Genomic DNA, 25695 nt, shown 5'->3' on the forward strand with positions numbered 1-25695 from the left:
ACTCTGGGGCAGCACTGAGAGCTCTGGATTTGGACTCTGAGTCCCAGCTCTGCCCCTAACTGGCTGTGTGACAATGGACATTTGACTTACTTTCTAGAAGTTTCATTTTCCTCATTTCTAACCTCACATAATGGTGGTGAGAATTAAAGGTCAAAGGAGAGGTTTGTAAAAGGGCCTTGTAACTTACCATTTGTTTCACTTCTAGATTGCCTCTTTAAACTATGTCCCATGAATCGCTACTCTGCCCAGAAGCAGTTCTGGAAAGCTGCTAAGCCAGGAGCCAACAGCACGACAGACGCAGTACTGCTTAACAAACTACACGTACGTATTGGGATGGAGCTCCATGGTGAGGTCTCATGAGTGGCCACGTGGGTTGTGTCTGAGTGGAATGGGTCGGGAAGATGAGTTTTGCAGTCCTCTAGCTCTGGACACCAGCTTTCATATAGTCTTTGGTAAAGGGCTAAAAGGGAGCTGACCCTAAGGAAAGGTGGGTCGTAGTCATCCTGAGATGTCTTGAGAGTTACTTTTTTCTCAGCCATTCCCTTTCTGGGATGGCTTTAGGTACAGTACTGGTTATGAGCACAAGCTCAGGAAGCGAACTGCCTAGCTTAGAATGCTAGCTTCACCCTCACTAACTGGACATCTTGGGTGAGTTACTTAGCTATTTTGTGCCTCTGTTACCTCATCTGTAAAATGGGAATGATAATAATATCCACATCAAGAGGTTGTTGTGAGGATTGCATGAAATGAAACATAAAAAGCACGTGAACAATGCCTGGCACGTGATAAGTGCTCAGAAAATTTTAGCTTTTATCGTTGTATTTATCTTGTCTATTAGTTGGCATATAAGAGAGACGCTCATTCTACTGCTGATGTGCTTTGTGACCATACGCAAATTTTTGAGCCTCTCTGAGCCTGTTTTTCCATCTGTCAAATGATGATATAATTCTTCTCGTGTCGAGATGATCTAATTCTTCTGTGAGGCTAATCTGTGTGGAACTTCTTTGAGATGTGGAGAAGAAAGACATGACATATATCCAGTGTGGTATTGAAATTGCAATCCATTCCCCATCCCCCTGTTCTGCTTTATTTTTCTCCACATCACTTATCATGATCTTTCTAATTTATTTATCAGCTCTCTACCCCCACTAGAATGTAAACTACTCACAGGCAGAAATGTGTGTCAGGTTTGCTCGTTGCTGTATCCCTCTTGCCTACAACATATGGTAGGCACTCAAATATTTACTAACTTAATTAAAAAAAAGCTCTTTCTTGAGACTTAGTGATGATAGCCGAGGATGTAGGGTATCTGTGAGCACGTGGGGCTCACGCCTGCTCTCTTTGTGACTAATAAATGGCAAAGTCACAGCCAGCTGCACTGGGTAAGGTAGGGCCCATGGAAGGGACTCCTTTATTCAGCACATACTGTATTAGACAGGGGTGAGGGGCTCCAGGCATGATGAGAAGACCGGGTTCCTAACCTCCATGAGCTGATCCTCCAGTGTGAAGACACACAAGCACACATGGCCCTTAAAAGGAAATGCAGACTTTGTGCCTGCTGGACCCTGCTTTCCCTCTGAGGCTTCTGAACCAGCTAGACTTGCTCTGTGTCCTTTCGTTTTATTTTTTTGAGCACCACAGACTCCTAACAGTCTCACGACCTTAGCGCTTGCAGTTTGTCCTGTTGAAAACAGTCTTCTCCTGACTTTGCCTAAGCTAAGACCTCTGCCTCCTTCATCTCTCAGTTTAAGTCATCTCAGTGAGGTCTCTCCCCATCTCCTTATCTAAGCCATGTCTTGCTTGCTTTCCTCCGTCATAGCACCCTGTTTATATCTTTCTCTGCACTGATCAAAGTCTGCAGTTATATTTAAAAGTTCCCTTAATTATCATCTGCCACTCAGTAGAATGACGACACCACAAGATGAGGAGCAGCGCCTGTCTTGTTCACCACTGTATCCCCAGTGCATTGTAATAGTGTCTGGCACATAGTAGGTGCTCAAGAAATAGTTCTTGAATGAATGCGTGAGCACTGTGCTAGGTGATGGTGATAAAACTGTGACAGCATTGTAACCCTCTGGGAGCTTAATAGCTAATTAAGAATAAAGAGGTAGTGACACGACTGTAGCAAGTTCTGTTATAGGGCAAACCACCGAGGCTGTGGGAGCACCTAGAAGGGGCAGTCAAATCCACTTTTGAGTATAAGGATGGGTGATATGGTAGTCAGGGAGGGCTTTCTGGAGGAAGAGGAGGTGACAGGTAAGCCTCAGAGTGAGGCATCTGTGGGAGTAAGAGGGTAGGAGAGAAAATGAAAACAACAGAAGCAAAGAGATTGCTTTGAAAGCTTCTGGGATTGCATCATTATTTTAATGGTTTTAGGGCAGATATTCTCAACCTCAGCAGACCCATTGCTCCCTCTGAATAGCAAATATTATGTAACTGTATAAACAGGAAATAAAATCTGTAAATAATATAATCTCCCAAGATACCAAAGTTTTGAAACTGAATTATAAAGGCAAAATAAAGGGAAAGTAATAAATTTTATAATTGTATACTTTATTAAATTAATGCTCAGGCACAGTCACCATAGAGGACATAAGGAAATAAATGCTTTTACCTATTTGTATAGACCCCATGAATGAGGCAGCTGAAGGCTGTGGCCGATGTAGGTCTATAGTACTGGTGACCCAAAAAGCATGTTTTCCATAATGTGGTGTTCCAAAATGGTCAGCTGCTCTTGGTAATGTTACTAAGAATGCAAGGTACACTCTTCTCTTTATTAAATAACACTCCCATTTTTGGAAAAGGTGTTCATAATATTATTCATTGAACCATGCAAGTCCATGCTTTGTGTTCATGTGTAAAGTGGAGTTAGGGGTTTGGCTCAGAAATTGGAGCTTTTTAAGCCACGTGACTGTCCACTGGAATACCAAATTGTGTGGGAGGAACGATGCTTCTTCCTTGCACAGGACTGTGCTATACATTTCAGGGCATCCAGCATCCCTGGCTCTTGTCCATGGCGTATGAGTAGCGATCCCCTCCTTCCCCAGTCATTGTGAGGATCCAGGTTGCCCCCGAAGTCTGTACAGGGAGCATGGGAATCGAGTTGAATGGGTAGGAAAGGTTGCTCAATTCTGCACGTCTCTTGGGAGAGCCATTTAGCACGTAGCCTGTGGGGTTATCTTGGTGGAAGGAGTGCGGCCTTAGCAGTCCTGCGACCCCTTTTCTCGGATGAAATTGATTCTGTCCACTGAGGTATCCTTAGTCCATCTCAAACCCTTTCTTCTCCTACGCTTTTTACAGCTGGAGCTGTAAATTCAGATTCCTCGTGGCCAAGCAGGAAGCCAGTTGGAAGCAAGGGGCCTTGGTGGGCTGGGTTGCTAAGGGGCGTGTGCCTGTGTGCGGGTCTGGGGGGCAGCTCCGCTCCCCTGCCATTGCTGCGTGGGAAGGTGGGCCAGGAACTGCCGCCATATCTTCTGCTTCTTCAAGAGAAGCTAAAATCCATGCTTTGATGTGTCATCTCTCAATTTTTAAAAAATGTTGGCAGCTACTTCCCTTAAAGTTTAAAACAACACTCAGCACCAACACAGGAACGGCTCGGCAGGATGGCGTTCTCTGGCCAACTATCCGCAGCCTGTGATGCACGTGTTGTTTCATCAGCAGTTCCTTTTCCCCCCTTCCCACAAATGAACCGTGAAAAAACCACAGAGTTGAAAAAGGCGATCCTAAAGGTGACCAAGAACTTTGAACTCCTTACTAAAATAAACAATAAATTCTCTCTCTCATGCTGTTTTTGTTTTAAATAAATTTTAAAAGGAAACCAGCACAGTCTCCTGATTCAGGATCAGTGACATGACTTGCAGGTCTTGGCTGTTAACTTTGTGCAGTTCCTGCTTTCCTGCTTGGCTGGACCTTTTTTTCCCCCCTCTTGTGTCTGAAAGTCATCTACATGTTCTAGTGCCGTCATTAAAATGTTGTATTTTGGGCAGCCACTTGCCTCTGGGGGCGGACGGCCAGTCTCCAGTGGGTTTTCATTTTTATTTTTGTCAGCTACTGTGGAGCACCCCAGTCAAAGGTCAGATTATTTTAAATTAATGCCATTTAAGGAATTAGTCGTCTAGACCACTTGACTTCCTTTTGACTAGGATAAGCAACATGCCACCAACTCCCTGAAGGACAATGACATCTAGTGGCTGGTTGCTATGTGTGTCTGTTCGTTCTGAGAGAATAACTGGATTCTAACTCTCCTGCTCGTGATTTCCCAAGACTCTTGGCAGAATGAGGTTCCCCCATCTGTAAATCACATAATTTGTTCTACAGCCCTCGACTGCCGTTTCCTGACAGCATTTTTACCTGTTACCTTGAAACAGCACCTACATTGTTTTGGTTCTGAGAAATGGTCCATTACCTTCAGCCGTAGCTTCTACAAGCTAGGAGGAACCAGAGTAGTGAGGAGTCTTTATTGTCATCTGAAGCCTGGGTCCTGCCTTGCTTGTTTTCAGAAGCCTTAATATTTATGTTAGATACTTCAGAACTTGTTGACCTTAAATAAATAAGGTTCCCCACTGTTCCAGTGACGTCTCTGTAGTAATTTAATAATGGTTTCTCCATTTCTGAGATAAAATAACAGGTGACTGTGATGGGGTTGACCTTGTGTTGCTTAGGGAGCATCGTAATGTCTGTGGTGATTCATGGTGGTAGAGACCATAGCATAGAGCGTGATTTCTCCCTTAGAAATTCAGAACTGTCCGCAACCCATTGTGTAAGGGAAAAGAGCAAAAGGTACTTAAATTATTGGGATTTTTAAATATTGAAGAGATAACACATTTAAGATGGCTTTTTAAAAATCTAGGCTTCTTGCCACAAAGGTACGATGAAGGTGTTTCTGACGTGAGTATTGTAGGAAGTGAACTCCAAAGTATACATGAGTAAGAAAAGGAAAAAAAAGATATCTCTAAACCTTAATCCTCAAAGATAATCTTGGTGTGTGCCCCAGTCTCCCATCCCCTATTTTATTCCTTTATGTCTATATTTTAAAGTATTAATGGGGGCATGCCATCTCACTTTCTTCCTTTTTTTTTTTTTTTTTTTGGCGGTGCCACATGGCATGTGAGATCTTAGTTCCCTGGCCAGGGATTGAACCCATGCCCCTTGCACTGGAAGCATGGAGTCTTAACCACTGGGCCGCCAGGGAAGTCCCTCACTTCTCTTTCTTTCACCTGCTTTTTTTCCCACTTAATATGTCATGAATAAATAGGTAGCTCTGTATTTTTAATGACTACTTGATTACTCCATGGTACAGCAGTATTGTAATTTTAGACAGCCAATCCCTATTGGGGGGAGGAGGTATTCAGGATTCTGACAGTTTTTGCCCTTCCCCCCAAAAATAAATGATGGTTATGGCCTTGTGCACATGCCAGATATCTTCTTAGAGAAACTCCTAGAAATGGGATTGCTAAATCAAAGTTATGCCCGTTGAAAAACTTTTTGGTAGATATTGCTGGATTATTCTTCAGAAAGTTTATACAAATTCACTGTCTTACAGTGTGGGCTCCTCTTTAGAATATACTTGAGGGATTTAATAGACCAGATCTCATTTTTTCAAGGGTGAAAGCAGCCTTGATCAGTGGGCCCAGGTATTGTCTGTACTGTACTTCCTTTTTTAAAATTTTATTTTTTTAAATTAATTTTTATTGGAGTATAGTTGATTTAAAATGTTGTGTTAGTTTTACTTCCTTTTTTATCAACCTTTTCAACTAAAAATCATGATGATTTTTTTTTCTGAAAGCCAAATTATATGTCAGTTATATCAGTAAAACTGGGGGAAAGGAACAAATTTGGTTTTGTGGAGGAGTTATCTAAAGACTGATTTGTGAACTCAAATGAACACATGTATAGTATTTGTACACTTAGTAAAAGGTGAAGTGAATGGGAGAGTTTTCTCCTTAAACAAAGAGTGCTTATAGGAAAAGTGAATTCTTAGAATGGTCCGTAAGCTTAATGCATGGAATGTTTGTTTAGTAGTTATATGTAGGCTTGGTCATCATTAAACCTTTTAATGGAGTTTTCAGATGTGATATTTGATATTCTTAGATATTTATTCTCCAGTTGTGTATTTTCTGTCCTAATTTTATCTTTTGTATGTTTGTAGACGAATGACCTTTAATCTTTAGAGCTGCTGGTGTTTAATTAGTCTTAAATATGAAATATGTGCCTTCTTGGTGACTAATCTGACATTTCCTTTTAGATATGCCAGTGACCACTGGATTACCACTTGTGTACTTAGTCTGAGCGTAGGTAGGAACTTAATATTTTAGATTAATATTTCTTAGATTGAAGCCACTGGAAATTCTTGAGAGTAAGAGGAATATCCATGAGAATTTTCCCTCTTAAACAGGAGCCCTTGTATCATTTAAGTTCAAGAAACACTACTTTATAATTTTCTCAAGGTGAATCCTTTTGGTGTGGTGTTTCAAGCAGAGAAAATTTGTATTTGTTTGTTGGAAAATGTTGTTTTATTTTACTGAATTCCTTGGTTTTTTTCCCCCCCCCTTTGACATTTTTTTGCTTTCTCAACTTCCCTGTCCTTATTAGCTGAGAACTGCTTAGCAGAAAGAATAAATGGCTCTCTGCAAAGTATAAACCTGCCTTCCAAGTGGATTCAGTCCAGTGTATTTTTTTTTTTTAAAACTACCTGCAGAACCTGTGGGTACTGTAGAGCTCTTTGGATAGGGTACAGCTCAGGCATGAAAATAGGGAGAACGGAGATGGGAGGAAGGGATGCGAAGGTGTTTATGGAGGGGAAGAGAGAGTGGGGGAGAGCCGTGCCTAGGGCGGTTTGGATGCCAAGGATTGCCATGGTGTCTGCGCTGGTATTATTTCTGGATGTGTCTTGAACCCAGTGGATATTACCTTTTTGTAACTGAGAACAGCAGACTGGCAACTAATTCCGAAAGAGAAAGAGGGAAGCCTCTGAATAGACCATTGTTTTAAAGGGTTGAGACATGTTGCAAACTTGCAGTCATCCACACAAACGTAGGCAAATCCTTACCCTCCTGTAAATGTGGTTTCTTTTTGGTTTAGGATTGCTTCCTGCAGCTTATTTTTCTCAAAAGGTGTTCCTTCCTAAAAATACCTATATTCCAGGTAGAGGTGGAGCGAATGCTGAATTTGAAGGAAACTGAAAGATTCTTCACCCACCCACCTTAGTTCACCTTTTGAAATTCTCATTAGAGCATTTCTTAGTTACAGAAACTTGTGTATAACAATGGTTAAAATTTATTGAATGCCTATTTTGTGTCTGGTATGCATTTTCTGTAATCTCTGTGATTAGGGAGAAAAAAGGCTTGTGTTGTCCTCATTTTGTGGATGAGAATGCTGAGTGAGGCTTGGTGAGATTAAACGACCTGGCCAATATGATAAAGCTGGTCTGTGGTGGAACCAAGACCAAGTCCAGAAGGGTCGTGTGGATATGTGGATGTGTTCCCTGGGAAAGAAGCCCATTAACCCACTGGCATCTGGTAGCATCTTGCCTCAAGGCAAGGGGAGACTCTACAAAGAGAACATTGGAAACGATTCTGAAGTACATCATTGGTCACCATCATGCTTCTATCACCCATCAGATTAGCTACCGTATTTCTTCCATTATTTTTCTTTTGTTTTACTTAGTCTGGGTTTGGAAATCAGAGATTGGAACGTCAGTTTAATTGCCTAGGATGAAACTAGTTCCCCTTGAGTGTGGTTATAATATGCTAAGAGACTTGCAGAGTTACACAGGTGAACGAAGGAAAAATGACTGTGTGGGTTGGTGGCCTTGGCAAACTGTTATGGGAACCCTCTATTTGGCTTTACCATGTTCCCTGGCCTGCCAGAGCTGCACTAGTGATATCTTCAGCCTCATTTGTGAATGTGTAAATCTGGAGTTAACCCAAATGTGGGTTTGAGGATTATCTCTTACTTACTTAATAGATGTGTAATTTTAAAAAAAAATGACATTATTAAGCAAAATTTCAAATATACACAGTAGTAGAGAAAATAGTACTCCTTTTGTACCTATTCAACTAGCAATGCAGTGTCGACCAAACTTTTTCATCTCTCTGACTCTGTTTCTTCTTTATTAAATTGGGATAATGATCTTCTCCTCAGGGAGCTACCGTGAAAATTAAATAAATTATAATTGGTATGTAGCAATAATAACTAACACTCCATGAATGCCGCAATGATGAGATACCGTGCTGTGTGATTCCTGTGAGGTGAAGGTACTATTTTTATTTTCATTTTACAAAAGAGGAAACTGAGGCTTGCAAAGATGTTAAATAACACATTCCAGGTCACAAAACCAGTATTTAAATCCTGTTTTATTTTACTCCAAAGCTATAAAGAAGACCTTTACAAATCATAAAAGGGCTATGCAAATTCCCTTCCAACCCTACCCTATTTTCTTTAAAAATACATAAGCTTGTGACTTAGTCTTACCCTAACCAGATGTCCATGAATTCCTTAAAAAATGAATACATTTTTGGGGGGCTTCCTTGGTGGCGCAGTGGTTGAGAATCTGCCTGCCAATGCAGGGGACACGGGTTCGAGCCCTGGTCTGGGAGGACCCCACATGCCGCGGAGCAACTAGGCCCGTGAGCCACAACTACTGAGCCTGCGCGTCTGGAGCCTGTGCTCCGCAACAGGAGAGGCCGCGATAGTGAGAGGCCCGCGCACCGCGATGAAGAGTGGCCCCCACTTGACACAATTAGAGAGGGCCCTCGCACAGAAACGAAGACCCAACACAGCCAAAAATAAAAAAAAAAAAAAAAAAAAAAAAAAGAATACATTTTTGAAAAGCCAAGAAGACCAACAAACAAGGCATAGTGGGTTGGATTCTTGAACCCCTTGCTCATTGCACTTCGCCTCAGGGTGTACTTAGGTATTTGCTTATTTCTGTGGTTCTTGTATGAACTGGCTATATTGCTTTCGCCTTGCGGCAGAGAAATATATAACCCATTGTTTCCTCTTTGTGACCAACCTTCCTCCTCTGTGTACAGCATGCTGCAGACTTGGAAAAGAAGCAGAATGAGACGGAAAACAGGAAATTGCTGGGGACCGTGATCCAGTACGGCAATGTGATCCAGGTGGGCCAAAGCCGCTGTTCTGTCGTGGAGCTGAAGCTTTACAAAGAGTGAAATGACAAACAAGCACACGAAACCTGGTGTGAACAGATAGGACTCCATGGAGACAGCCAGTTTATTGCAAAAGGTCTAGCATTTCTTGTGATGTGGGCTGGACTCTTGGGCTTTTAGTTGGTTCTTTCTCAGTGCAAGAGTCCACTTCTCTCCTCTGTACTGATAATTTAAAATCTGTCCACATTTTTTAGATGGCGGGCCCCCTATCTGAAGAGGAGCCTGGCTGTGGCACTTTTGCCTCACTTGCATTGCTTGAAAGTTCTTCATATTTGGTAAAAATTGGTTCACGAGCTGGTCGCCAGAAGTCATAAGAGCAATTCTGTACCTTCAGGTAGAATATTTGATGATAGGTCTCATGTCTTAGCTCACGGGTTGTGAGGTTTACTTGTTTATATCTGGTACCTTCAAATTTGACGGGATAAAACACAATTTAAGAAACAGCTACAACAGGTTTTGCTAAAAAAAAAAAAATCCACCTAGGTCTATCCTTGCAGGAAACTGTGTGAAGAAGTCCAGTGCCAAATGCGGCTTTTTTTTTTTTTAACCATTTTTAAAAATTGAAGTATAGTTAACTTACAATGTTGTGTTAGTTTCAGGTATATAGCAAAGTAGTTCAGTTATACATATGTGCATATATCTATTCTTTTCCAGATTTTTTGCATTATAGGTTATTACAAGATATTGAATATAGTTCCCTGTGCTATACTGTAGGTCCTTGTTGTTTATTTTATATATAGAATAGTGTGTATATGTTAATCCCAAACTCCTAATTTATCTCTCTTTACTAATACTAATATTAACTTTACAAATGACAAAGGAGTTCCTTCCCACTTTTTTTCCTGTTAGGTATTGGGCAAGAATTCTTGCCATGCCTCAGCTGGCTCACTAGCAGAATGGGAATAATAATGGTATCTGCTGCCTAGGATGATTGAGAGGTACCTGTCACAGAGTATGCTGTGAATACTTACTACCTAATATTTCTTATTTTCCCAGCCTAGATCTTGAGGATCACCTGTAGGTAATGCCAGGTTATAAACCAGCTAAGTCCAGCACTTGGAGAGGTGCATGGAGAATCAGGGGCTACTCATCAGAGTACCACGGAAGCTTCGGAAGGCATTGCCTTATGTATCATGGCCAGGGGATGTCAGGGGTCACGGATCAGACAAGAAGATTTGTGGGCCTCCTAGGAGTGTTCTAGAAACTGTATCTGTTAACCTGAAAAGGGAGATACTGGCAGTTGGAAGTGGTGTCCCATGCTAGTCTTATCATTTCTCCAGGGATTGGACGGTCTTTCATATTCCCTTCCATCTTCTCTTACAGCCTGTTGAGTTGGGAAGCCTTGGTCAGCTCTTCCTGGTCTAGACTTACTATGAGACGTTTCCCATCTAGATCTTCCATCTTTCCATCCCCTTCTTGTAACCGTTACACAAGAATTAAGAATGGAGTGCTTAGAAATTCAAGGTGGAAATCCATAGCAGCCATGTTTTTTCCAAATGAATTGACAGTCCCCTAATGGGGTCACTTATTAAATTGAACTGTTTCTCTTGTTCAGAAGTGCCCTTCCTTAGCTCCACCTTCATGTCAGGGCATATTCAGACTGCAGTTCTTTAGTCCCTTTACCTGGGGTTAGACCCCTTCCTGCTAGCCAATGGCAGAGTGCTGTCCTAGCTGACGGTGCACTTGACCTGAGCGGCATGCATCGTGTCCAGGGCTATGTTGGGGGAAGAAAAATGTCTTCTTCTCCTCTTCTACTTCTGCTCCCTTTGTTCTTCCTTCTTTTCTAATCATTCCCTGCCTTAGCCACTTCTGTGGTTCTCTAACTCCACAGGTGGCTCAGTGGTGGGAGGAGTGTGTGATACATATCTTATATGACTGAGAGAGAAATGTAGAGCTTCGGAGACGTGCTGACACTCACCTTATTCTCTTGGTGGTTTTCAGCTCTTGCATTTGAAAAGTAATAAATACCTAACAGTGAATAAGAGGCTTCCAGCTCTGCTGGAGAAGAATGCCATGAGAGTAACGTTGGACGAGGCTGGCAACGAAGGGTCCTGGTTTTACATTCAGCCGTTCTACAAGCTGCGATCCATCGGAGACAGTGTAAGTGCACTCGCCCAGCCCAGGGTGTGCTCCGTGCCAGGCCTTCCAACCATAACTGTACACTAGAGTCAACTAAGAGAAATTTAAAGTTGGAGCCAGAGGCTTATCCTGTATGAGGAGAAGGAAATCACTATGGAAACCAGTGTTTGGCAAACAGGGAAATTTGGAGAGCAATGTGACCTAAATACAGTAGCTCTGTTTTTTTCCTACTGGGCTTCTGAAAAAAATCATGTGAGCAGCCCATTACTTGAGTAACTTTACCACAAAAGCAGCTATCATGTATGAGTGTCCTGGGGAGTGTCCCTGTCCTTGTAGATCAGTAGTGGAAAAGAAATGCTTCTCTATTGCGGAAATAAAGTTAGGGCAGAAGGATGGAAAAGAAGTAGAGAGATCAGGGAAGGAGAGTGGATTTTAGGATTATCCTCAGTTACTCTTTGTTGATAACTCTGCAGGCTCCTGATTCCATTTCAGTGACTGTGGTTGGTCCCGAGCTGGCTCTTCTCCTGAGGGGTCATTAAGCTATAAAGCCCCAGAAATCCTTTCCAGGGTGACTTAGAACAGTTCTGATACTTATTAGCTACCTTAGTAAGTCATTATGTGGGCATATACTTAACAGTGACTGTGTTTAAATGCTATCAGCTATATTTCCAACCTTGTTAAGATTCTGAAATAGTTGTTTTCTACCAAAAAGAAATACGTATTTAAACAGTGTGAAATCTTGTCAAAAGGCTTAACTTGCCTTCACCTGAAACTGGGTTTTCCCATTTTTTAATATTTAAGTATACAAGCTTTGGGTCATTTAAATATGTTTTAGTTTATATGTTTGTGTGCGTATTAAAGTATATACAATATACCTGAAGCGTCTAGTACCTGAGCGGCCCCCTCGCAGCTGGTGTACAGTGCATAGTGATCATCAACTGAGTGTAGAAGAACGAGTCCAGTAAAGCTTAGGTTTCACCTAAAGGGTTGAGTTTTTTGACATATTTAACTTGCATATATTTTGAGTTAGAGAAAATTTAGTTGTATGTGTTCCCCAAATGTATCAAACTGAGAATAGGTGTGTTTCACATCTTAGGAAACCATCCTTTCTATTCTTCTTCCTTCCACTCCCATAATAAAAGACAGGGGTGCTTTGCTCTGAACTGCATTTGTAGCAAGTCCCTTGCTTTCCTGTCCTTTAAGCTTACCTGTTTAGCTGTGCCTTAGTTGAGAAAGTAAGATGGACTTGAATACTTCTAGAATAGTGTCTTTCAAAGGACAGGTATTCATCTACTCATGGGCCAAGAGATCAATTTAGTAGCTTGTGACTCTTATTTTAGAAAGTGGAATAGAATAGGCAGTATCAAGCTGTGTTAAACATAATGGGGATAAGATTGTTTGGGGGGGTGACTTTTTTTTTTAGATAAATAGAGATCTCTATATCTATATATACATGCATATATGTATATACACATACATACATATACACATATAGCCACATAAGTCTGTATGTATGACTGAGTCATAATAGGAAACGTATTTCTTAATACGACTTTTCAAAAAAGTATACAAGTCGTTGCTTTAGAAATATAAATTTATAGCTTTATTCTTTCAAAGATAAAGACTTACTTCAGGCAGTAATCTGCTTCTACTCCTAAAATTTAGTTAGAGCTTATTTGTACAACTGCCTTAACTGAAGCTAGCGAAGATACGATTTTTTTCTTCCTGCTCTGGACTGACTTTGAGATCGCCTTTGGATAACCATTGACAATTGTGGGCAAAAATTTACCCTTAGGCTTGTGAACGTCACCACTTCCTGGTCAGGGTCAGGCTTTGGGGTTTTAAAATCTTTTTTAAATTTTTTATTTTTTTGAAATTCCATTCTTTATATATTTAAAAATTTTTATTTTATATTGGAGTATAGTTGATTAACAATGATGTGTTAGTTACAGGAATATAGCAAAGTGATTTAGTTATACCCATACAAGTACCCATTCTTTCTCAAATTCTTTTCCCGTTTAGGTTATGATAGAATATTGAGCCGAGTTAATTGTGCATTTGTGCTGTATCATTCTACTTGCTGGAAGCTGGGCCTTCTTCTATGCAGGCTCTTACAGCTCCTGCCAGAACTAGCCACTGGTCAGTCTGCAGTCCTGACCTGTTTTGTGAAATGCTCTATTGGTCCTTTCCTTTCCAGGTGGTCATAGGTGACAAGGTTGTTCTGAACCCCGTGAATGCTGGCCAGCCCTTACATGCCAGCAGTCATCAGCTGGTGGATAACCCAGGCTGCAACGAGGTAAGGGAAATCAAGTTATGGCTTGTGGGCAGGCATACGCTGCAGGAGCAGACCTTCCTGGGGCCAGAGCATGTGCGTGCTCACAGTGACTTGAGTAGTGACTCAGGGCAGTGTACCCATTCTGCAGGTGAACAAACCGAGAGCCAGGCCTGCCACATGAGGTTATATAAGCCTGTTCATTGGGGAGGAGCTGATAGTCACCTGAGGGCTCAGTTTGCTAAGCTTTGTATCCCTGGGGGATTATTTTCTAATTTCTTTAACGAGAGAAGGGCCCCCTTTACCAAGTGTTTTTGGCCAGAGGGGTACCCTTTTCTAATTGGTCTCCCTAAAGAGTGTGTCTTTTGCTAATTCATAAGAAGGGGACACTGCCGGCCATCGGCAGCCCTGTGAGAGTGATATCTTACTTTTGGCAATACATCTACTTAACTTAATTGGCAATTACAGGACACAAGGGCAATAACTTGATTGTGACATAAATGTTTACCTAATGTTTGTTTGGAGGACACAAGCTCTGGAAACAGACAGATACGGATTCAAATCCTGAATCTGCCCTTCCCTACCTCTGTGACTGTAGGTTCATTACCCAGTCTCCCTGGGCATCAGTTTTCCTACCTCTGAAATGGGCATGATGGTTATTGCTATTTTTTAGGGTGTTGCTGAGGATAAAATGTATTAGTGAATGTTAGCCCAGTGCCTGGCATATATTTCGTGTACAAACAATGGCTGTATCATTAACATTTTAGAATGTATACATTGGACTTTTTTTTTTTTTTGCCTTTGTAGCTCATCTCATTTCATACATACTTGTTTTCACTGGGCCTTTACTTTTTGGCTATGGTACAAGAGACTTGGGGGAAAAAAAAAGAAGAAGAAGAAGATATCTTTCCAGGAGGGCAGGAAGCTTGGTTCTGTTAGCCAGAGTTGCAACATACGTACTGACTGGTACAAATGAACCATTTATTACCGAAAACTTCTGTCAGGCCAATTGAATTTGCAGGTTCTATGATCTTAATGGTGTCAATCTTTAGGCTTGGAGGGCTGAAGCACATCCTTGCTTCTTGGGCAGAAATGAGGCATTTGGGCGCAGGAGACCACAGTTGTTGAGGGGTATGTGAAAAAATAACTCTAATTTGTTTTCTAGGTCAATTCCGTCAACTGCAATACAAGCTGGAAAATAGTCCTTTTCATGAAATGGAGTGATAACAAAGATGACATATTAAAGGGGGTAAGTTTGATACGTTACAGGCTGGGCAGCACTTGGCTCCTCTTTGGTTCTCTTTTTAAATGCGTTTTCCTTAATTCCTCCGTGTGTTGACTTTTAGGGTGACGTCGTGAGGCTGTTCCACGCCGAGCAGGAGAAGTTCCTCACCTGTGACGAGCACAGGAAGAAGCAGCACGTCTTCCTGAGAACTACCGGCCGGCAGTCAGCCACGTCTGCCACTAGCTCCAAAGCCCTGTGGGAGGTGGAGGTAAGGGATGGGGTGGGGCGGGCAGGGGGAAAGGATTCATGGATTTATAGGAATAAGTCACATCCAGGTGCTTAAACCCACCTTGTTCCAAAAACAATGGATGACTTGGGATGACTTAGAGAAACAAACACATCACGCCATATTAGAAAGATGCCGGATGTTCCTGTGGAGGAAAATAATAGCTACCTTGGCAGCCAACTCCCAACTGAAGTTAGAAATTTCTTTCTCTGGATCATCTGATCATCTCTTCCTTCTGTTTTTTTTTCTTTCCCTTGCTCAGTTATCTCTCACAGCAATATGTAATCAAGTGCCTAACCCATCACGATTTGTAGGTGACTGCACATTGGTGATAGGATGGGAAGATACTGGGTGGTGAAGTATCTACACCTCCAGAGCACAAAGAGCCACATTCCCTGTACTCTGGAGGTGTAGATGAGGGAGGGCAAGGGATTAAGGAAGACTTCCTGAAGGAGCTAGCATCTGAGCTGGTGCTGACAGGATGACCTGTATTTCAGAAGGAAGGGATGAATGGAGTAGGTCACTTCATATAAAATACTAATGTGGAATTGGAAATGTGAGGCAACCTTGGGTTAGAACTCAGTAACCTCATTTGATGAGGAGCAGAGGATAGTCATGCGAAATAAGACAGAAACTGTTTTAGGATACCAGATCCTGAAGGGCAATATATCCAGGCTGTAGGGACTTGGGATTTAATTCATAAACTAAAAAAGTATTAGAAATGTCAGAACCCTACAGAAGTCACTGTGACTGACTTTAGAACCTTAAAAGCAAGTACCATGTCTTCTTCACTCACAAACTGATTGAAATGAATTAAACATGTCAACCTTTTGGGGAGAGTTTTTGCAGTATGGACTAACTTAACCCAGAAGTCCACTGTAGAACATCTTCTGTTTTTTTTCGTCTGAGAAGCAACAGCTGTCTAATTTTTACTCCCCCCAAAACTGTTCCCTGCCAATTTTCCCTCTGAATACTCTAGGGAAACACTGAGCGTCTTCCTTTTTTATTTTCTTCTTGAGGATTTTAGAAACTTAAGTTCCCCTTCCAAATAAAAGAAGGAAGACAGCACCATGTGTTTTATATTTCTGGTCATGATTTAGGGTTTTCATTATACATCTTCACCTTATTGCCAATCAGTTTTACATATTGTCTTATCTTTCTACACGTGATGTAAGAAGCTTACAATAGTATACAGTTGAATCTTGAACAACACGGGTGTTAGGGGCACCGACCCTCCACATGGTTAAAAATCCACGTATAACTAATAGCCCTCTGTGTTCGTGGTTCCTCTGTATTCGTGGATTCATCCAACCATGTAGCACTGTAGTATTTAATATTGAAAAAAATCCACGTGTAAGTGGACCCTTGCAGTTCAAACTCGTGTTATTCAAGGGTCAGCTGCACTTCTGTTTCTCCCTTCCTGTCCTTTGTGGTGATATTCTCTTGCATTTTATTCTATATGTGCTATAAACTCCATAGTGCATTTTTATTTTTTTTGCCTTGTTTAAGGAGTCACTTGCATTTTAAAAACATGGAAAAACGAGAGGACAGGAGTCTTTTACCCACATAGTTATCATCTCCAGCTGTTCATTTTTTGGTGTAGATTTGAGTTTTCATCTGGAATCATTTTCCTTCAGCCTAAAGAACCCCCTTATCATTTCTGTAGTGCAGGTCTCCACTGGCCAATTCTCTCAGCTCTCATTTGAAGACAAGAAAACAGCTTTATATTTGTCCGTGAATATCTTTATTTCACCTTCATTTAAAAAAATCGGTTTATTTTTCGTTTTTGAAAATAACAGTTTCATTGAGATACAATTCATACATCACACAGTTCACAAATGTACAGTGTGTAGTTCTCAGTGGTTTTTAGTTGACCCAAAAGAATCCCTGAGCCATAGCAGGTCACACCTCATTTCTCTTCCGGTTTGCCCCTCCCCACCTCTGGTAACTGGTCCACTTTCTATTTCTATACATTTGCCCAGGTTGAACATTTCATATAAATGGTATCCTACAATATGTGGTCCTTTGTATCTGACTTCTCTTACCCAGCATAAAGTTTTCAAAGTTTATCCATGTCGCCATGCATATCTGTATTTCATTTCTTTTTATAGTCAAATACTATTCCACTGTATGGATATACCATATTTTATTTACTATTCATGGGCGTTTGGATTGTTTCTGCTTTTTGGCTGTTGTGAATAATGCTGCTGTGAACATTCATGCACAAGTTTCTGTGAGGAGTTTCAGTTCTCTCAGGAGTGGAATTGTGGGTCATATGGTTACTTTGTTTAAACTTTTGAAGAAATGCCAGACTGTCTTGAAGGCACTATTGTATGTTCCCACCTGCAGTGTATTAAAGGTTCTGATTTCTCCATATGGCCTTCATTCATGAAGGATATTTTTGTTGAATGTAGAAGTTTACATAGACAGTTTTTTCTTTTTGTACTTGAAGGCGTTCATCCATTGTTGTCTTGCATGCATTATTTTCTGATGTGAATTCAGTGGTTTTCTTTTCTTTTGTTCCCTGCATATAGTGTCTTTTTTTTTCCCTAGCTACTGTAAAATTTTTTCTTTTTATTTCTGGTTTACATTAACCTAGTTATGATGTGTCTTGATGCATGTGTGAGTGTGTGTATGTGTATTTATCCTGCTTTGAAACCACTGAGTTTCTTAAAATGTGTGGGTATGTATCAAAATGGGAAGATTTGGGGGTCAATATTACGCATTTCTCTAGCCTCCAGCAACCCACATGGACATACTGGGTCATTCGATATTGTCTGACAGGTTACATTTTCCTGATTCTTGCCTGTCCACTGCTTTATGGCAGTATGCTGAATGTCGTGACGCTCCTTTGTTGACTATCTGGACCTGTTGCCTTCCTTTGAAGAGTATTGAATTTTGTTTTGCCAGACAAAGAAAGTTACTTGTAGATCACTTTGATCCTTTGGAGGTTTGTTTTAAAGCTTCATTAGGTCAAGTGTACTGTAGCATTCTTTTAGGGCTAGACTAGCCCTGCTACTAAGGTGTGAGCCTTTTGACGTCGCTACTGAATGCCCCAGGTGTTCAACCGGCCTCTCCTCTGGCTTGTTAGAATCAGAACACCTTCTAGTCCTGTGTGAACTCCTGGATTGTTGAGCTTACGACTACCCTCTCATTTTTTATTTGGCCTTGTGGCGTCTCGCCTTACACATATGCAGCTTGGTATTTAGCCAAAGACTAAAGGAGGCCCCCTGTGCAGATTTCTGGAACTTTTTTTCTGGGGAGCTCTGTATTCTGCCCTGACAAATTCCAGTCACCTCAGCCTCCTTAAGTTCTGACGTATCTCCTCACCTCAGTGAGACTGGTCTCCTCCGCTTGAATACTTCTTCTCGATGCCACTGTCCAGAGAGGGGACCTCCCAGCAGAAAGCTGGAGCAGTCGTGGAGATCACCTTATTTCCCTGTCCTCAGAGATCACAGTTGTGCACTCCCTGTCATCCAGCATCTGAACCCAGTTGTTTTGTATATCTTACTCAGTTTTCTCGTTGTCTGTGGCATGTTCATGTATTGTGTGAGGTGTCTATTCATGGCACCAACTACCGGTGCCAGTTATTCCATCATGAGCAGAAGCTACAGTTACATTTATTTGTATGCTGAATTGGCCCAGGCACTGTGAGTGTCCAGTTTCAAAGCACAGGCGTGTGGATGTGTTATAGTGCATGAGTGCATGGATAAATTGCTGTTACAGTTTTCCATGAGATTCTTTTTTTGGTTTGTTTTGCCTCTTGTGGATGAAGTCCAGGATCTTAACTTCTTCCTTATGATTAAGGCAAATAATCCGAAAACCACTGAACTTTGTCTTACAACCATTTCATGTTAATTAGGGGACTCTTTTTTCTTTGGAGAAACATTGCTTAACAGTACATATGGTACTTGTTACGGGTTTGTTGGAAGATAATGATTTTTTTCAGCTTAAATACCGCTCCTGAACTATGACTTCTGTGTGATGTCTCAGATTCAGTGTTGTCCTTATTTGGATTGACATTTCTTCCACTCCTGTTGATCATTTCTTCTCTTGCAGGTGGTCCAGCATGACCCGTGTCGGGGTGGAGCAGGGTATTGGAACAGCCTCTTCCGTTTCAAGCATCTTGCTACAGGGCATTACTTAGCAGCAGAGGTAAGTGGCAGCCCCATAGTTTTTCTCTTTCAAGGATGATGTAGTCCTCTTTCCTCACTTACCTGTAGCCGTTGAGTAGTTAGGGGCCGAGGGTAATGCTCAGTTACCTAGCTTTTCCTTCTGCTTTTCTGTTTCCTTCCACCTCATTTCCCTGCTTATAGACAAGAAGAGGCAAAAGTCGTGAACACATTTTAGTATTTGACAGGGATTCTGATCAAGATGTGGGGAGAAGGTCAGTTAGAAAATAATGCTGTCGTGGGAATGTAATGACCATCCTGGTGACTTTATTTAATAATACTGTGTTGTATACATTTGACTCTGAACGACGCGGGTTTGAACTCTGAACGGGTCCAGTTACCTGTGGATATTTTTCAGTAGTAAACACTGCAGTGCTACGCGGTCTGTGGCTGGTTGAATCCGAGAATGCAGAAGAACTGCAGACGGGGAACCGCAGGTTTGGAGGGCCAGCTATAAATTATACACGTGTGAACTCCCGCATTGTTCAAGGGTCAGCTGTATTTGACAGTGGCTAAGAGAATAGATCTTTAAAAAAATCATGCTAATCAGGGTTTTAGGATTATCTTTCCATTTTGCTCTTGTTTACTACTCTTACCGCATCTTATTTACCAACCCTGATCCTAACATGAATGACCAAGACTTGGCCGCAGTGAAACATGGTATGTAAAGGTGGAAGCATTAAAGCCCATAAAGAATTAGGTAATTTTATAAAGCCTGGTTACTCAGAGCTTTAGTGGAATAGATAGGGTCTTTTACTTACAGGAATGTAAAAAATCAAGACGATGTATTTTAAATGACCGTGAAGGGTTTTTGAGGAAAGGCAAGACTCAACACTGAAAGATGGGAGGAATTTCCCTTTTAGTTTTTGTATTAAATTAAGGAGCCATGTTACTGTGTGACAGATGTTGAGTTTTACTCTGATCGGCTGGAAGACGTACGATGCATATTCATACCAGATTCTAGCCATACATCAAGGCGCACCTCCTGTCGTCTGGTACCACTGGTGAGACTGCTCAGAGATTTTCAAGCTGATGCCTGGGTGTCAGGGTTGCTTCTGCAGCTGACCCCAAGGAAGGCTGCATATAAATGTGCCATCCCCCCTGGGATGCCTGCCACTTGTGTGAACTGATGATTTTGAAATATTGAAGAGCCGAAGATCAAGACTAAGTTGAAATTTAAAATGGAGCCATAGGAAATTATGGACCCAGCTAACCAGCTGTGAGAAATGTTGACTACATGGTTTGCCAGAGATCAATGGTGGTTGCATTATCTGTTATGTCCTGGGGCGAATGTAGTTCTTGCTGGAAGGCAGACATTTTTTTATTTCTAACTAGAAATAAGCAGGATTATCAATGACTGGATACTGATCTTTTATTTATTTCAGGCTTTTAACTGTTGCTTTGCTAGTGGATTCTTTGTGTTCCTCTGTCTACATTTGAGAGCCATCTATCGGTGATTGGTAGATTGTTCCATGTGTGTTGTACTCGTGTGATGTGTGTTGTGATTTTGGCATGCTGGTTTCGTGAACAGAGGGAAGGGAGAAGTTCTTAGCTGTCCAAAGATATTCGCAGGCCTTGAAGTCTCCTGCTAGCGGGGCCAAGTCCTTGAGAAAGCAATGGATGTTTTAATTTCCTAATGATTCTTTTTCATCAGGTAGACCCTGACTTTGAGGAAGAATGCCTGGAGTTTCAGCCCTCAGTAAGTATGGACAAGAGCCTTCTTGTCTTCGTCTGGTAGGGTGAGGACATGTGATCTGGAACCCCACGTAAGAAACTGCCCCTGTGGTCACTGAGTGCTGGGGAAGGGGAGACCTTACGCTGCCTTAACAGAGGATCTTGTTCTGTGCTTCCCTTGAGGGCAGTCATATCCCCTTGTGTCCTGGTTGGTCCAAGAGACTGTTGGTCATGATGCTCTTTCTGTGTGCTTAGTCAAGGAGTCTCCATCTCTAAGTTGCAGAAGTTCACGGTATCTCTTGGAATACTGCTAGGTTGGAGACAGTGATGGTCCCTGTAGAAGCCAGCCTTTTACATGCCAATGTCTCATTGCTGTTGACATGAATCTATGACTCACTCAGATGTCTTCAAGGAATGAGTGTATAAGGTGGACACTGTCGTTTAGAGTGTGGAGGTAGCACGTGAGGCATGACCGCTGATTAGACACTCAGTTGTCTAACCATCTGTCCTTTCTGCAAAGTCAGAAATAGACCTTATTATGTGGTTTGGAATTTTAATGCCAGCTGGATCCTTCTTTGGAGGCCATGTTGCCAATTAATGCTGATATGGAGGCACTTGGGTTGGGCTTCAGGTGTCCACAGTTACAGGTTGAAGAGGGAAGTGGTTGTGTTACAGGGAAATGATGGGTGTAAGTCATGCAGTTCTCTTGTGGAGTGCTTCGTTCTGGTCTAGGATTAACAAAACAAAGACCCAAACGGTTGCTGCTCTGTTTGACGCTGTGTGTCCGTGTGATCATCTTGATGGTGAATATGCTAGGTGGTATTGAGGGTATTATTTTTCGTAAAATTTTGAAAAAATTGGACATTAACATAGGTACATTAATGAAGGGAGTTGGGGTGGAGATAATACAGAATGTACTGGTCATCAACAGTGCTGTGAATTCTGCAGCAGCCATGAACCTTCTAATTAGGTTTGGGCAGAATGTTATCTTTGGAAGAAACGCAGAGTTCTAGCTGAGGGTGTCCCACCGTTAGTTAGGTGCTGGACTTGCTGGGGGACTAAGGCTCCCCTCAGTGGTGACTTTGAAGGAGAACCATGGCTTCTTTCAGGGAGAGCTGATGTCCGAGTGAACCTTGAGCTCTGTGTGGAACGGGACTGCTCTCCTGGCCTGTTCATGTGCACGGGAAAGACAGGCATGTGCAGCGCAGGGGGAAGGACACAGTGATCAAAAGTAGGGTGAGAGAGAGAGACTTGGGTTTAAATAGCGGACCCACCGCTTATGAGCTGTGTGACTCTGGACAGGTTACTTGCCCTCTCTGAGACTGAATTTCCTCATCTGTAGTTGTGGACAGTGGGCTGGTTGTAAGGACAAAGTGAGATGTTGTGCAAATGAAGTGCCTAGCCCATAGTAAACGCTTAATAAATGGCATTTTTGTAAGTTGCAAAGGATGATTACCATTTTCAGTGCCTTTCCATCCACCAGTTCCTCTGGGCTGCACAGCAGTTGCACGAAGGAATTGGGACAGGTCTCTCCATCTTTGTTTGACGGGTGAAGAAGCAGAGAGTGGTCCTCACTGGCCACATGCCTCAGGGTCTCTGGAAGTGCAGTCATCTTTCTACTCTTTCGTGCTTCTCCGTGCCTGGGCAGTGCCATGTGGCAGTGGGTCTGGCTGCAGATCTGGGCTGCGTTGCTGTGGCTACTCGGGGTGTCGCTTGGGTGGCGGTCCTCGCATGGAGGAGGGGTGTGTGTGGGGGGCTCACCCTGCACCCACAAGGCCATCAGCACAGCTCCTGCCTCTGGGAGGAAGGTGTCAGCGTTGGGAGGGTCCTGCACCCTTCACCGTCTTCTTGGCTGGGAGACTCGGGAGTGTGGGAGAGGAAGCGTCTCTTTCTGCTCTGCTTATTGGTCGCGTATTTCCTGAGACTGGCACCCAGTGCCTGTGGTTTTGCCTGGGACCCCATTCGGCTTTGTTGCTCCCCTCTTTCTAAATTCAGCAGCCCCCTCGAGCCACGGGCTTGATGCCACAGGGATAGAAAGAAGAACCCGAGCTGGCTCTGGTCTGACAGCCTTCTGCACACGTGCCTTTCCTCCCACTAGGTGGCAGACGCGGACCGCACTCGGGAAGATGAGGGCGCCTTGCTCAGTCACAGTGCGGATGCAGTGGACTCAGTGCAGTTGGCATTTTTCTTCGGGCGTGTGGCAGGTCTGAAATTTAGCTGCCAGTCTGTAGCTGAGCCCCGTGTCTCACACCAGAACCGGGACAGGGTTTATATTTTGAAAGTGGTGTGTGCAACCCTTTGCAGGTAACAGTGGTTAGAAGAGGACAAATTCTGTTCAGAGTGCTTTCTCCTGAGCTGAGCTCTTGGAGATGCCCTGATCCTCTCCAGTGGATTCTTACGTTAGTGTAGGTGGAATAGCGAATGGGGTTTGTTTAGCCAGAGGTACAGCGTGTGAGAAGAGGGAGTGTGAGAGGGGGGAGACAGAGGTTGGGGGTATTAGAAGAATTGTTTGCATTTTCTTTTCTTTCTTCCGTCCCTCCCTCCCTTCCTTCCTTTTTTTTTTTTTTTTTATAGACAAAGGCTGGGGCTGCTGATGAACTGAAAAAGCAAACTGTTGCCTACGGTCCTAGAGCTCAGGCCCCATGGAATGAAACTGTCTTATGCTCTCTCCTTTGCCTTTTCTTTTCTGTATTCCATTTGGAAAGGAAGCAGGGCCTCAGCCTAAGCAAAGCAAGACAGAGACAAGGGAAATGTGATTTTCCTAGTACATACAGGTGGCTATTGTCATCTTGCAAGGATGTTAAACATGAAAAATGATCCCGTATAGAGTCGCACGGCGGAGAGCCACCTTGTGAAGCCTGTCAGAGCAGGCGCTAGGCCCAGCGTGCTGCTTCAGTCTTCTTAGGCAGATGGCCTTTGGAGACTAGACGTGTTTTTACAGTTTCTTGGGAAAGCTTTCATCCTTGTTCTTCAGCCTTCACTGTCAGAGATTTTCTTCAGTCTCAGCCAAATCCCTCACGTAGCAGGAGGGGCCCCTTTTCCCCTGAATTGTCGTCAGCAATTGATTAGTTAGGAACATTTTTTCAGGGCTAGTCTGACTTCTCAAATATTTTTCTTGACCACGCGGGGGTAGCTGCTTGCAAACACTTGGATTCAGGTTTATTTCACTGCATTGTTTTTTTCTCCTGGGAAGTAGCTGTATCATATTCTCGCTAGACAGTTTCACTGTCGGTTAACGCAACCGCCCATGACAAAATCCACAGGCTAAGCTTTCTCACAGTGCTTCTCCTGTCTCCCGACCGCTGCGCAGGGGTGTACCGCCTGTAGCACTCCGCCCGTGGAGAGCTAGTAATGCAACCCCACGTTGCTTAAGCATTTTTATTGCAACACCAGGAGGTAGAGTGTCAGTCTTCTTGGCGTGGGTGGCCAACTATCATCATCACTGAAACGGTGATGCTCTTCCTGCCAACTACTGATGGTCACTGTTGTTTCTTCCCTGTTCCTGTGGACTGTGCAGTGATTGTAGTGAGGGAAGGCCGTGGCGTGTGCAATCCTTGACTTGATGACTTTTCCTCCTCAGCTGGACCCTGATCAGGATGCCTCCCGAAGCAGGTTGCGAAACGCCCAAGAAAAGATGGTGTACTCCCTGGTCTCTGTGCCCGAAGGCAATGACATCTCGTCCATCTTTGAGCTAGATCCCACCACCCTCCGTGGAGGCGATAGCCTTGTCCCAAGGTATGAGTCCAAAACGGCTTACCTCAAGTGAGTCAGGGTGGTATATGCGGTCTGGCTGGGGTTCTCGGAATCCACAACGTCATCGTCGTTCTTGAAGCTTTTGCACAGGATTTGGTAAAGGATTTGTTCTGGTTGCCCATTGAAATGACATCTGAGTTTTCTTTTTTCTTCTTTTTTTTTTTTTAATGGCTTATCAGTTGTAAGTTCTCAGTAGTCAGTGGTTAGCTAAGACGTGCTATGTTTAGGTGAACAAACCAAATGTTAAGCTTAAGTAGCTCAATATTTCTAGTTTCCTTTACTCTCTCCCTCCTTCCCAAATCTGAGAGATCTCCTGGTCAATTGAATAAACAATTGAAAAGAAATTCTAGAAAGTGGAACGTTTGAAATTCACTCAATGCATAGTAAATTTTATTAAAGGTATTGAGAAATCAGACCAGTCTTCTTTGGTTATTTTATCAAATTTGACTTTTAGTTTTGTTGCATAAAAAAGCATTTCCATTTACTAGACCGTAAATGGAACAAAAGCTCACTCTTAAAATCAACAGGGAATTCCCCTGGCAGTCCAGTGGTTAAGGCTTCACCTTCCAATGCAGGGGGTGCAGGATCAATCCCTGGTTGGGGAGCTAAGATCCCACATGCCTCATGGCCAAAAAACCAAAACATAAAACAGAAGCAGTATTGTAACAAATTCAATAAAGACTTTCAAAATGGTCCACATTAAAAAAAAAAATCTTGAAAAAACAAAAAATCAACAAAAGTATTAATAGTGGCTAACAGTTGTTGAGTGCTGACTACATGCCGTCTATAATGCTAAATACTCATGTTGTATAATTTCACCTTCACCAAAACCCCTGTGAGATAGGGATTATTATTTGACCTTTCCTAGAGGTAAACAAATGAGGCTCAGAGAATTTAAACAACTTATCACAAGTCAGCGAGCACCGTTGCAGAGCCAGATAGGGCTGTTCTGGCAATTCGGACTCTTGGACACAGCCTTGGGTAGTGCAAGTCTCCCTGGCACTGGGAGGTTTTACCACAGGGCCCCTCTCTCTGAGGATTCCTTTGTGTTTCATTATTCCTGTATA

General features: G+C 42.6%; 1 protein-coding gene across 1 annotated transcript in view; it reads left to right on the forward strand.

Annotated features, from left to right (window-relative positions):
* Positions 1 to 25695, forward strand: part of ITPR1 (inositol 1,4,5-trisphosphate receptor type 1) — a 319709-nt gene that overhangs the window by 117407 nt on the left and 176607 nt on the right. Inside the window, exons 5-13 of the mRNA XM_061197169.1 lie at positions 206 to 321; positions 9033 to 9119; positions 11109 to 11267; positions 13444 to 13542; positions 14684 to 14767; positions 14865 to 15011; positions 19089 to 19184; positions 20856 to 20900; positions 24456 to 24610. Coding sequence (XP_061053152.1) covers positions 206 to 321; positions 9033 to 9119; positions 11109 to 11267; positions 13444 to 13542; positions 14684 to 14767; positions 14865 to 15011; positions 19089 to 19184; positions 20856 to 20900; positions 24456 to 24610 — 988 coding nt within the window. The remainder of the gene's footprint in view (positions 1 to 205; positions 322 to 9032; positions 9120 to 11108; positions 11268 to 13443; positions 13543 to 14683; positions 14768 to 14864; positions 15012 to 19088; positions 19185 to 20855; positions 20901 to 24455; positions 24611 to 25695) is intronic.

Source organism: Eubalaena glacialis, chromosome 7 (assembly GCF_028564815.1).
Source record: "Eubalaena glacialis isolate mEubGla1 chromosome 7, mEubGla1.1.hap2.+ XY, whole genome shotgun sequence".
NCBI lineage: Eukaryota > Metazoa > Chordata > Mammalia > Artiodactyla > Balaenidae > Eubalaena > Eubalaena glacialis.